The sequence below is a fragment of the Perissodus microlepis genome, chromosome 12, assembly GCF_051167445.1.
Source record: "Perissodus microlepis isolate ML-2025 ecotype Zambia chromosome 12, ASM5116744v1, whole genome shotgun sequence".
Lineage (NCBI taxonomy): Eukaryota > Metazoa > Chordata > Actinopteri > Cichliformes > Cichlidae > Perissodus > Perissodus microlepis.
In genome coordinates, this window is record NC_140472.1 from 36,485,661 (window position 1) to 36,499,931 (window position 14,271).

General features: G+C 46.7%; 1 protein-coding gene across 1 annotated transcript in view; it reads right to left on the reverse strand.

Annotated features, from left to right (window-relative positions):
* Positions 1-13,861, reverse strand: part of c5 (complement component 5) — a 40,915-nt gene extending 27,054 nt beyond the window's left edge. The window contains exons 1-10 of the mRNA XM_084946427.1: positions 13,753-13,861; positions 11,683-11,878; positions 11,446-11,599; positions 8,219-8,289; positions 8,040-8,137; positions 7,882-7,964; positions 7,708-7,798; positions 7,512-7,620; positions 6,506-6,638; positions 6,310-6,425 (exon numbers count right to left, since the gene is read on the reverse strand). Of these exons, the coding sequence (XP_084802553.1) occupies positions 6,310-6,425; positions 6,506-6,638; positions 7,512-7,620; positions 7,708-7,798; positions 7,882-7,964; positions 8,040-8,137; positions 8,219-8,289; positions 11,446-11,599; positions 11,683-11,878; positions 13,753-13,820 (1,119 nt within the window). The 5' untranslated portion in view covers positions 13,821-13,861. The remainder of the gene's footprint in view (positions 1-6,309; positions 6,426-6,505; positions 6,639-7,511; positions 7,621-7,707; positions 7,799-7,881; positions 7,965-8,039; positions 8,138-8,218; positions 8,290-11,445; positions 11,600-11,682; positions 11,879-13,752) is intronic.
* Positions 13,862-14,271: the final 410 nt, after the last annotated feature.

The window sequence follows — 14,271 nt, forward strand, 5'->3', positions numbered from 1 at the left end:
GGATGGACGGATGGATAGATGGACGGATGGATGGACGGATGGACTGATGGATGGACTGATGGATGGATGGATGGATGGACTGATGGACGGACGGACGGACGGACGGATGGACGGATGGATGGATGGACGGATGGATGGACGGATGGACGGACGGATGGACTGATGGATGGACGGCTGGGTGGATGGACTGATGGATGGATGGATGGATGGATGGACGGAGGGACGGACGGACGGACGGACGGACGGATGGACGGATGGATGGATGGACGGATGGACGGACGGATGGACTGATGGATGGACTGATGGATGGATGGATGGATGGACTGATGGACGGACGGACGGACGGACGGACGGACGGATGGACGGATGGATGGACGGATGGACGGACGGATGGACTGATGGATGGACGGATGGATGGATGGACGGATGGATGGATGGATGGATGGATGGATGGAGGGACGGATGGACGGATGGATGGACGGATGGACGGACGGATGGACGGAAGGACGGACGGACGGACGGATGGATGGACGGACGGAAGGACGGACGGAGGGACGGAGGGAAGGACGGACGGATGGACGGACGGACGGAGGGACGGATGGACGGATGGACGGAAGGACGGACGGATGGATGGATGGACGGATGGATGGATGGATGGATGGACTGATGGATGGAGGGATGGATGGAAGGACGGACGGAGGGACGGATGGATGGACGGACGGAAGGACGGACGGAGGGACGGAGGGAAGGACGGACGGATGGACGGACGGATGGAGGGACGGATGGACGGATGGACGGAAGGACGGACGGATGGATGGACGGATGGACGGAAGGACGGACGGAGGGACGGATGGACGGACGGATGGACGGACGGATGGATGGATGGACGGATGGATGGATGGATGGATGGACTGATGGATGGAGGGATGGATGGTGGTGATTTTAACATCCATGTAGATGCTAAAAATGACAGCCTCAACATGGCATTTAGTCTGTTATTAGACTCAATTGGCTTCTCTCAAAATGTAAAAGAACCCACCCACCACTTTAATCACACTCTAGATCTTGTTTTAACATATGGCATAGAAACTGAACATTTAACAGTGTTTCCTGAAAACCCTCTCCTGTCTGATCATTTCCTGATAACATTTACATTTACAATAATTGATTACACAGCAGTGGAGAGTAGATTTTATCAAAGTAGATGTCTTTCTGAAAGCGCTGTAACTAAGTTTAAGAATATAATCCACCCACTGTTATCATCTTCAATGCCCTGTACCAACACAGAGCAGAGCAGTTATCTGAACGCTACCCCAACAGAGGTCGATTATCTTGTTAATAATTTCACCTCCTCACTACGTACGACTCTGGATACTGTAGCTCCAGTGAAAACTAAGGTCTCTAATCAGAAGTACCTGACTCCGTGGTATAATTCTCAAACACGTACCCTAAAGCAGATGACTCGTAATCTGGAGAGGAAATGGCGTGTCACAAATTTAGAGGATCATCATTTAGCCTGGAGAAATAGTTTGCTGCTTTATAAGAAAGCCCTCCGCAAAGCCAGAACATCTTACTATTCATCACTGATTGAAGAAAATAAGAACAACCCCAGGTTTCTCTTCAGCACTGTAGCCAGGCTGACAAAGAGTCAGAGCTCTGTTGAGCCAACCATCCCTTTAACGTTAACTAGTAATGACTTCATGAACTTCTTCACAAATAAAATTTTTATCATTAGAGAAAAAATTACCAGTAATCATCCCACAGATGTAATATTATCTACAGCTACTCTTAGTACCATTGATGTTAAGTTAGACTCTTTTTCTCCAATTGATCTTTCTGAGTTAACTTCAATAATTACTTCCTCCAAACCATCAACGTGTCTTTTAGACCCCATTCCTACAAAACTGCTCAAAGAAGTCCTGCCATTGATTAATTCTTCGATCTTAAATATGATCAACCTATCTCTAATGGTCGGCTATGTACCACAGGCCTTCAAGCTGGCTGTGGTTAAACCTTTACTCAAAAAGCCATCTCTAGACCCAGCAGTCTTAGCTAATTATAGGCCAATCTCCAACCTTCCTTTCATATCAAAAATCCTTGAAAGAGTAGTTGTCAAACAGCTAACAGATCATCTGCAGAGGAATGGTTTATTTGAAGAGTTTCAGTCAGGTTTCAGAGCTCATCACAGCACAGAAACAGCTTTAGTGAAGGTTACAAATGATCTTCTTATGGCCTCTGACAGTGGACTCATCTCTGTGCTTGTCCTGCTAGACCTCAGTGCAGCGTTCGATACTGTCGACCATAATATCCTATTAGAGCGATTAGAACATGCTGTAGGTATTACAGGTACTGCACTGCAGTGGTTTGTATCATATCTATCTAATAGACTCCAATTTGTGCATGTAAATGGAGAGTCCTCTTCACACACTGAGGTCAATTATGGAGTTCCACAGGGTTCAGTGCTAGGACCAATTCTGTTTACATTATACATGCTTCCCTTAGGCAGCATCATTAGAAGACATAGCATACATTTTCACTGCTATGCAGATGACACCCAGCTCTATCTGCCCATGAAGCCAGATAACACACACCAATTAGTTAAACTGCAGGAATGTCTTAAAGACATAAAGACCTGGATGGCCGCTAACTTTCTGCTTCTTAATTCAGATAAAACTGAGGTTATTGTACTCGGCCCTGAAAATCTTAGAAATATGGTATCTAACCAGATTCATACTCTGGATGGCATTACCTTGGCCTCCAGTAACGCTGTGAGGAACCTTGGAGTCATTTTTGACCAGGACATGTCCTTCAACGCACATATTAAACAAATATGTAAGACTGCTTTCTTCCATTTGCGCAACATCTCTAAAATTAGAAATATCCTGTCTCAGAGTGACGCTGAAAAACTAGTTCATGCATTTATTACTTCCAGGCTGGACTAGTGTAATTCATTATTATTAGGATGTCCAAAAAACTCACTGAAAAGCCTTCAGCTAATCCAAAATGCTGCAGCAAGAGTACTGACAGGGACTAGAAGGAGAGAGCATATTTCTCCTGTTTTGGCTTCCCTTCATTGGCTTCCTGTTAAATCCAGAATTGAATTCAAAATCCTGCTCCTCACATACAAGGTCTTAAATAATCAGGCCCCATCTTATCTTAATGACCTTGTAGTACCATATCACCCTATTAGAGCACTTCGCTCTCGCTCTGCAGGCCTACTGGTTGTTCCTAGAGTATTTAAAAGTAGAATGGGAGGCAGAGCCTTCAGTTTTCAGGCCCCTCTTCTGTGGAACCAGCTTCCAGTTTGGATTCGGGAGACAGAAACTATCTCTACTTTCAAGATTAGGCTTAAAACTTTCCTTTTTGCTAAAGCATATAGTTAGGGCTGGACCAGGTGACCCTGAATCCTCCCTTAGTTATGCTGCAATAGACGTAGGCTGCCGGGGGATTCCCAAGATGCATTGAGTTTTTCCTTTCCAGTCACCTTTCTCACTCACTATGTATTAATAGACCTCTCTGCATTGAACCATATCTGTTATTAACCTCTGTCTCTCTTCCACAGCATGTCTTTTATCCTGTCTTCCTTCTCTCACCCCAACCGGTCGCAGCAGATGGCCGCCCCTCCCTGAGCCTGGTTCTGCCGGAGGTTTCTTCCTGTTAAAAGGGAGTTTTTCCTTCCCACTGTCGCCAAAGTGCTTGCTCATAGGGGGTCATATGATTGTTGGGTTTTTCTCTGTATCTATGAAGCGCCTTGAGGCGACTTTTGTTGTGATTTGGCGCTATATAAATAAAATTGAATTGAATGGATGGAATGATGGACGGATGGATGGATGGATGGATGGACTGATGGATGGATGGATGGATGGACTGATGGACGGACGGACGGACGGACGGACGGACGGATGGACGAATGGATGGATGGAAGGATGGATGGAAGGATGGACGGACGGATGGACTGATGGATGGATGGATGGATGGACTGATGGACGGACGGACGGACGGACGGACGGATGGATGGATGGACGGATGGACGGACGGATGGACTGATGGATGGACGGATGGATGGATGGATGGATGGATGGACGGATGGATGGATGGATGGAGGGATGGACGGACGGATGGACGGATGGATGGACGGACGGATGGACGGACGGATGGATTGATGGACTGATGGATGGATGGATGGACGGACGGACGGACGGATGGACGGATGGATGGAAGGATGGACGGACGGACGGACGGATGGATGGACGGATGGACGGATGGATGGATGGATGGATGGACGGACGGATGGATGGATGGATGGACGGATGGATGGACGGACGGAGGGACGGAGGGACGGAGGGACGGATGGACGGACGGATGGACGGATGGACGGACGGATGGATGGACTGATGGATGGATGGATGGACGGATGGATGGATGGATGGCTGGATGGATGGATGGACTGATGGATGGACGGATGGACGGATGGACGGACGGATGGATGGATGGATGGACTGATGGATGGATGGATGGATGGAATGATGGACGGATGGATGGGTGGATGGACTGATGGATGGATGGATGGATGGATGGACTGATGGACGGACGGACGGACGGACGGACGGACGGACGGATGGATGGACTGATGGATGGACGGACGGACAGAAGGAAGGACGGACGGATGGATGGATGGACGGAAGGACGGACGGATGGATGGACTGATGGATGGATGGATGGATGGACGGACGGACGGACGGACGGACGGATGGATGGACTGATGGACGGACGGACGGACGGACGGACGGACGGACGGACGGACGGACGGACGGACGGACGGACGGACGGACGGAAGGAAGGACGGACGGATGGATGGATGGATGGACGGATGGACGGACGGATGGACTGATGGATGGATGGATGGATGGATGGATAGACAGATGGATGGATGGACTGATGGACGGACGGAAGGACGGACGGAAGGACGGAAGGACGGATTGACGGACGGATGGATGGACGGATGGACGGATGGACGGATGGACGGACGGACGGATGGACGGATGGATGGATGGATGGATGGACGGATAATGGTAAGGCTCATGATTGTTCTTCGGTAAAGCTGCTTTCAGCTTCTCCTTTGCCACAGGAATCACTACAGCAGGTAGCGCCGCCTGCTTGGTTCAGCAGAGGTTTCACAGTGGATGTCCTTCCTGACAAGGATCTGCATCTCCGGGAGGAATCACACCTAAGAAAATGTGTTCTTTTTCCTTCCCACTGTCACCAAGCATTTGCTTAAAGGGTGTCATCTGATTGTTGGGTTTTCTCTGTATTACTGTTTAGTCTTTACCTTACAGTATGAAGCACTGTTGTTATCATTTGGCACTCTATGAATAGAACTGAATTAACCCTTTCACACATAGTGGTCACTACAGTGGACAGCTATTCAAAGGCCGTGCTCTTGTATTTGTGTCAGTGTTGATGGTATACTTGCACATAAACCACTACACTGGACACTAATGTGTCACTCCATACCTGCCACCCATTGACACGTATGTTGTCCAGCTAAGTGGACATGTAAAAAAACTCTTCAAAAAGTACATGTTTTAAAAAAAATGAAGTTCAAAGATGAATAAAAATACTTAAGAAATCCTGATTGAGGCTGTCATAATTCATGCATGAAAGGGTTAAACTGAAATGGATGATCAGGAGTGGGCAGCATCTGGGCAGCCAGCCTGATGTGGTCATCGGTCTCTGACCCACAGTTTGGAATTATTGGATTCTTGTGTTTTTTGTGTTATTACACTGCCCTCTGCGTCCTTTCATATATTGTTTAGTCTGTTCTGCGAGTTTCCTATCAATGTTTTTAGTTTTTAGTTGGGTCATTTTCTAACTAGCATTTTCAGAAACTATTTGAGCTTTGGTGAAAAATGACTTTGTGGTGCTAATACCTGTTCTCTGAGGTTGGTCCACAGCCTGGGACACTATGGACACTCACAAATGGAAGATAACGTCAGCACAGCAAAGAAGAAGAGGATTCAGAAAAAAGTAAGCATAGTCAAAGACTTCCTGGTTCTGAAAACCCTGAAGATATGCCGCCGTGAAACGACTGCAGCTATCACTAATACTGCTCCCGCTCCCATTGGCTATAATGGGAAAGTATTTGTGGGATGTGAAGTGCTTCTAGAGCACAGCGATTGTATTCGTGCGAGGACCACGACATGAAACTTGGTCTGAACATGGCATCGCACAATCCTTCAAAAAGGCTTCAAACTGAGCGACGGTCGCATGAACCACACGTTAAACATAAAGAGCTTCTATGACACACACCTGGATGTTATAAGGCAGTCCAGGTTTGAGGAAGGGGGGCGTGGACACCAGGCTCAGGCTGTAAGGTGATTTGACAAACTTCACTGCAGCAAACTCGGTCTCCTGAGTAATACCACCTGAGAGACAAAATCCGCCCCACAAATTAAATATTTAAGTATTTCAAAGAATCGGGCTAAGAGCAGTGATCCATGCTCACCTGTGCTCTCTTCCACCAGTACAGCTATGTACAGGTACTTCCCCAGCAGGCTGTTGAGGTCTTTTGGTCCATTGTATTCAGACAGAACCTTCTGCATATTAACAATCACATCCACGTCACCCGCTGAGGACAACTGAAAGAGACACACACAGACACCGCTGTCAAAGAAACACAACAGATATGAGTTACATGATGAGAATCACCTGGAGGAGGATCGTCAATAACCTAACACCACTAGAATAATGTCGGCTTCTCTTTATGCAGGTAACACCCTAAAAAAAAGCCCAAAGTTAGAAGCACTGACCTCATCAACTGTCAGTGGGATTGCTGTAAGAGGTTCATAGATAATTTGCAGATGCAGCAAACACAGTGTTTCTGCAGTCTTGGTGCCAAAGTTCAAATCAACATTCTGAAATGTGAGCTGGTTCTTAAAAAACACCAGCACTGTGAAGCAGCTGGACAAAGAGCCTGACTATCCCCCAAAGTCCAGTCAAAGATTTGAATGAAGACTGCTTAAACCAGGAGGACAAACTGATTCACTCTGCGATCTTTTTAAGAGACCACATCGAGCATTCCCACCTCCACACGGAGCTGAAGTTCAGTACCTTTTTGGAGACCTGTAAGATTTGTGACAACCTCCGGCATTCAGATCAAGTGAGTAGTGTACGAGGTGAATACCACGGCAGGTCTCGCACACATCACACAGTTCGGAGCTAAAATGGACCGTCTGCAACTTCAAAACATCTGTTTTGGTTATTAGTAAACTTGCCTGATAAAATAAATCCATAACAGTCTAAATATTGAAAAAACAACTATAAAAGTTACAAAAAGTCAAAGTAATACATCAGTCATCCTGAAAAAGCTGAACATTTGGATACCTGGATGGTTTCTGTAGCATAAAACAGCTGGAGCACGAGTGAAATGGTTCAAATAACAATACTGTCAACATTAATCGGCATTAATAATAATAATAACAAGTGTCCTTGTGTTTGTTCATGTCTCTTACACTTTCTCTGATGATAGAGTTTGGGATGATAACTGGAGGACTTTTCCCACTAACATAGCCGTAGCGCAGAAACACGTCACCATCAGCCACCGGAGCGCCGTGGAGATACCTGGGACAGGTAAAAATACCACTCGTGTGTAACTGACAGCTTTAAATTATTTGAAAGTCTATAAATAGTGCAGAAATGTTTATTCACCTGGCTGAAACCTTGAAGTTGAAACTGGTGAATAAGTTGTGACTGATGTAATTTGCTTCTGGTTCCACTTGGATGGAGAAACTGGGAAGAACTGATGCAGGGTGAAAGCCATCAATAACGCGTGTTTTACCCTCGATCAGCACCAGCAGTTTGCTTCATGATATTATAATGTACCGTATTCTCTAACTTCAAAGTCGGTGGTTGCTGTTGTGGTGAAATCATTGGAGTAAGAAGCTTCAATGGACCAAATGCCCAACCTGGAATCACAGACATGACTTTAGATACACAACCACACAGCTGTGTGTCGCTTGTTTTACACTCTTATTTCTTACTTTGGGTTGACGGGGATCTTAAAGGGGTTTTGCAGAGATGGGATTCCATTGTTCACATCGACCATCTCCACAATGTCCACTGTTGTATGGTCCGGGTCCTGGCGGGAGGGAGGGGGTAAGATTTTATGGAACCCATCACTGCACCCTCCTGCTACTACACAGGACAACTTCCTGCTTACCTTAAATGTCAGGTAGACGCTGCGATTAGCCGGTCTCAGCTCCTGGTTCAAGGAGAACGCCCTCACTTTGACTGGGAACAGAAACACAGCTGTATGAGTGACGAGGGTGATGGTGTAACGGAGAACCTGAAAGAGGATCGTCTGAATTTTTAGGTTAATGAGAACCATCCGACTACAGAAACCATGACAAAGACAGCCTGAAAGATGAAATCCAGCTCTGAGCTGATGGAGACCTTAACAGGAACCCTTGGCAAGGACTGGCTGAGGAGATCTACCAAACTCTATGAATGCATATGAACCTGTTGATCAAAGACACCACACACCAATGCTTCTCATGGAAACTGAGGACACGTGTTAGAGCAGGGAGGAGACAGAACTGACTGACTCAGAGAGTGAGGGGGCGGAGTCTCCAGTGGACTTCCAGGTATACGAACCCTCTCCCCCATGCAGGTAGCTGTACTGTTACCTTCTTTGATCATGTCCACAAGTCTCAAAAGGCTGATTCTGTCCATCTGGTTCTGTTCAGTGAGAGAAACGTTTCATCATCATCAGGTGACTTCTTCAGTCTCAGCTGACTGCAGGTTTCAACCTTATAAACAGGACATTTGCACAATGACTGACACTAGCAGCACTGAATGAACGATGGGCTGTGAGGTCAGTTTATGATCATGTACCATTCACAGAGAGTTGGGGAATGGCTGCAATCACAGCATTGTAAGATGGTGACAGATGTACCCTTAGGCCCCTCCTCGATTCAGAGATGGTCTTTCCCTTTTCATGTAAATGGCCTCCTTGACTCTGCCCTCAAACCAGCGTTCCTCCCTGTCCAGGATGTGTACATCCTCATCCTTGAACAGCCCGTTCTCACTCCCGAGGCGTAACATGCCGACGTTTTGTCACGTCCTGCGGCGTTCCTGGGGAACGCGAAAGGAGACCTTCGGCGTTCTTATGGTACGCGGCGGGTTATGGCTGAAATCCAGTGCAATGACGCTCCCGCGGTAATAGACGTTCCAGCCCTAAACCTAACCTTATTCCTGACCTTAGCCGGGACTTTAATGATGTTAAGTAGCGTGTTTCTAAGCGATGTGAAGAAAAAGAGCGAACATGTGTAGATTGAGTCCAGACGGTACTCATATTTCCTCATTTTTCCGAGGTCGTCATTTAGGAACGTGGTGGGTAGCCGAAAACGTAATATGTTGACGATTTGTCATCTAGCGTAAAATGTTACGCTTTGGGAGTGAGAACGTGTTGCCTTGAAAGAGTGTCCACTGGCCTGTAGGTGTAAACAGACTGCAGAGTCCTGGCCTGACGAGGTGGCTCTTCTGTGTTGTAGCCAGAGGTTGTTTGGTTTCCCCGATGTATAAATCCTGCCAATCCTCCTGCACTTAACAGCGTACACTATGTTACTCTGTTTGTGTCGGAGGACCCGATCCTTGGGGTGGAACAATTTTTGGTGCAGCGTGTTTTGGGGTTTAAAAGCCACAGAGACCCGGTGTTTAGAAAAAATGCGTCTCAGCTGCTCCGATACTCCTGACACGTACGGGATCACTACAGGTTTTTGCTTAGGCAGCGGTTGTCCTTCTCTCCTGGATCGGCTGGAGCCAACAGCACACAGACTCAGGAGGGAGCAGCCCCCCGACCAGTGGCCCAACTGGATCTCCAGGTATATGACCTCTTTTACACATTGGACATTGAACTGTAATTTGCTATGACACAGGTACAGTGATACAGTGGTTAACATGCAGCTGGAATTCAGATTGAAGTTATTTATCTGTTCTCTTAAACAGACATCTCCAAATCAGCAGCTGATGGTTCCAGTCCAGCCATGCCTGAAGCTCCCAAAATTAAGAAGGACATTTTAGAAACATCAGCTTAGATGGTACGCCCCTCCATCATAAAAACATTTAACTGATGTATCTGTGACTTTGTATTCCTGATGATACAGACAGTGAGCTCATAATGCTGCTGATCACACACAGCAGTAACACAGTTATCTGTAAAATCTGATTCTTTCTTCTTTAATCTGCACGCATGAGGAAAAAAGTTCAACACACCGAGTAATATTTGATCTTTTCCACCTGGTTCATTATTATCAGGAAGTCCTAAAAACTCACTGAAAAGCCTTCAGTTAATCCAAAATGCTGCAGCAAGAGTCCTGACAGGGACTAGAAAGAGAGAGCAGATTTCTCCTGTTTTGGCTTCCTGTTAAATCCAGAATTCAAAATCCTGCTCGTCACATACAAGGTCTTAAATAATCAGGCCCCATCTTATCTTAATGACCTTGTAGCACCATATCACCCTATTAGAGCACTTCGCTCTCACACTGCAGGCCTACTTGTTGTTCCTAGAGTATTTAAAAGTAGAATGGGAGGCAGAGCCTTCAGTTTTCAGGCCCCTCTTCTGTGGAACCAGCTTCCAGTTTGGATTCAGGAGACAGACACTATCTCTACTTTTAAGATTAGGCTTCAAACTTTCCTTTTTGCTAAAGCATATAGTTAGGGCTGGGCCAGGTGACCCTGAATCCTCCCTTAGTTATGCTGCAACAGGTGTAGGCTGCTGGGGGGTTCCCATGATGCATTGAGTGTTTCTTCTTTACTCACTATGTGTTAACAGACCTCTCTGCATTGAATCATATCTGTTATTAATCTCTGTCTCTCTTCCACAGCATGTCTTTATCCTGTCTTCCTTCTCTCACCCCAACCGGTCGCAACAGATGGCCCCGCCCCTCCAGGTGAAGTTTTTCCTTCCCACTGTCGCCAAAGTGCTGCTCATAGGGCGTCATATGATTGTTGGGTTTTTCTCTGTATGTATTATTGTAGGGTCTACCTTACAATATAAAGCACCTTGACACTGTTGTTGGGATTTGGAGCTGTATAATTTGCGATTTGTGGTCCAGTTCTGAAGCTCTCGTGCCCATCGTTGGTACTGTCAGCTGAACACGGGTCAGCGTGGGTACCGTGATTGGTCTCTGACTATGCGTCCCTTATGCAACAAACTGCATGCTCTGTGTACTGTGGCACCTTTCTATCAGAACCACCATGAACTTCTTCTGCAGTTTGAGTTCCAGCAGCCTCAACAGGCCACACCCTCTATCCTCAGACCCCCAAACCAGTCTGTCTTTATGACTACATGACAACCACCTGACTAGCTGAGTGTAAAGATGGGTTATAAAACATAAGATTAATGAGGAGAAGGCTGGAGTCTGAACTGGGACAAACTTCTCTCACCGCTCTGACGCGGCGTGTACAGCGGTTTGTCGGTTTGGATGAACAGGAAGCCATTGGTGCGACTGATGGGCACAAACTGGTGCTGATTGATCACACCTGACTGCACATGGAGAATCACATGAGTCACACTCTTGTCCAGCTGGTTTGGGTACAGCTGTAAAAAGGAAGTGACATCATAAGTATTTCAGATGCCTTCAGGTAAACTGCAGGTGTTAGCCTGTTAGCATCTTTTCTCACCCGGACTTTGGCGTCAGCCTGGTGGTTATTTTGTGCATTGAGGGTCACGACCTCCTGAGTCAGAACCCGATGATTCGGAGCCATTGACGTCTTCAGGAACAGGGAGACGGTGACTTCACCTGTAAAACCAAACAGCTGCACCACCACGGTCTCCACGGCGTCCAGGCGGAGCGATAGAGGTGCCGTTATCAGATACCTGAGAGAGGAGACGTTTTAAGGTGATGCATATTTAGGTTGTTATTAGTTTGTCACATTCGTCTAGAGCAGCTTATGCTGTTGATACTTGCACATATCATCAGCACATACAGTCTGTGAACGTTTGTCCAGACTCGTATCAAATTTAAATTTAAGGAATTACATTTTTAAAAAGCATATTTATGCTCAGTGAATATTCTGCTGTTATTCCAATGAGTCAGAAACAACTCAAAGCTAGCGCTCCATGGTCTAAGTAGCTTGGAAAGAAGAGCGTCTGGACTTCTGTAAGTTGCTTGAAGACGTTTCACCTCTCATCCAAGAAGGTTCTTCAGTTCTAGGGTCAAATGGCGGAGAGTCCCCTCAAAGAGGGACAAAGGACCCCCTGATGATCCTCCACCTAATCACACGAGCCAAGGTGTGAAAACAGGTGTGGGTCACAATCAGCCAGGGTTTCGGGTGAACTCATGGTGAAACCTGGCCCCACCCTGTCATGTGACTAACTGAGGTCAGATGGCCCAGGATGTGAGTGGGCGTTAAGGTGTCTGGATTATAGGCAGACAGTTGGGGTCATAAGCCCCGCCTCTGTTCAAAGATGGCCGTTCACAGTGGACATAGATGCTTCTTTCACTCCTCTTTCAAACCATCTGTCTTCTCTTTAGAAGACGGAGACCTCCATAATCACTCCTTGGCTCGTGCGATTATGTAGAGAGGATAGTCTATCTGGGACTCTCCACCATTTAACCTTATACCTGAAGAAGCTTCTCGGATGAAGCGTCGTCAAGCAGCTTAAAGAAGTCCAGACCCTTTTCTTTCCGAGCTCCTTGGACTACGATGACCTGGATGACTGAGAACCTTCACAGACTAACACTCCATGCAAACTACGAGCTGTTTCCCCCACACACATCCCCACAAGTTCAATGCTCTCAATCTCCAGGAAGTACCCAAAGAGTTCAAAGGTGTCTTTAAAGGGTGAAACAAACCTTTAGTAGTTTTTTTCCACCTTCTTATTTCGGGGTCTTAAAAGTCAACTGGATGTAATTTTGGTTTATTTCAGGCTGCTGGAAACTCAGAACTCGGTGTGAAGATTTCAGTTTATCACGTAGTGCCAACTCACAACAACGTTATCTTGGAGCTCTTTTTATCCAAAGACTACAAACTTTGTTGCAGCTGCAAATTTAAAATGTTGGTTGCAAAAACAGCCCCGACTGCTCTGCACCTGTACTGGTACCTGCTGAAGCCTTGGCAAACATGACCGTTGAGCAGGGGGGCGTTTGGGTTGGTTAACGCTCTCCTGGAGGTGTGTGACTCACCCGGTCAAATGTGATTGGTCAACAAAAGCTTCTTGCACAAAAACCTTGTCCCTGTCTATAGAGGTTATTGATTTTGTGGTTCTTAACCTCTTAACATCCACAGGTTTCCACCGACCTGTTTGGAATAGGATCACATTTATATGGAATTTTCACCTGTTTGGCATGCCGGAAATCTGGAAGGTCAAAATGGATCTATGAGATTTGGTTGGAGAGGTAAAATCTTCTAGTTTGAAAAGCTGGGCATGTTTAGCATGTGGGGAAATTCAACCTAACCTTAACCCTCACTTATCCACTGGTGACCTGATGGACGGTAAACAGGACTAACGCGGACCACGCTGACTCTCTGCTGTTTGACACAGCCGGCCTGATCGAGGAAATGCAGGACGCTACAAGCTTCTTTGTGCTTGGGCATCAAATAAGTTGTTCTGACCTTTTGTTTCTTCTGCACACCCTGCAGCTGAACATGAACACAGCTGTTTAAGCCCAAAACAGCTGCGGCAGTAAATGTGAGGCTGCAGGGTAATAAAACATTCATTAACAAGTAATAAAGTTCAAACAGACTTACGAGCTGGACTGAGCCTCCGACCTCCAGCAGAGAAGCCACACACACGCGAGGAGGACATACACCTTCATCCTGAAGGTGAGTAAGAAATACACTGAGCTCTGCAGAGAACTGAGCGACACAGCTGGATTTGATTAGTTATTCATTTACTCGGCTATTGGCAAACGGCTGGGGGTCCTCAGTGAAACACAACCGAGGTGGAAGCTCCTCTGTTTGTTTGTATGCAGAGCTGAGTGTGTAACAAAGGTGAGTTTACTCAGCAGGGGTTTTTGGGTCTTACCTAACACTGTTGACTCTCAGGTTATCAGTACGCAGGCATTCACCTGTCTGCTGCCGGCTGGGCTCCTCGCGACGCCAGAAAACACGATCAAAGGTCAGCACTAAAGCATTTTGGAGAATTTTAATAAAACAGACCAACTGAGTGAGGTGTTGTTAGCGCCCACTAGAGGGCGCGGTGACCACAACAAGAGCAAACAGCGTCTGAAGGCTGAGACTGCTGTGAGACCAGATCTGGGTTTTCTG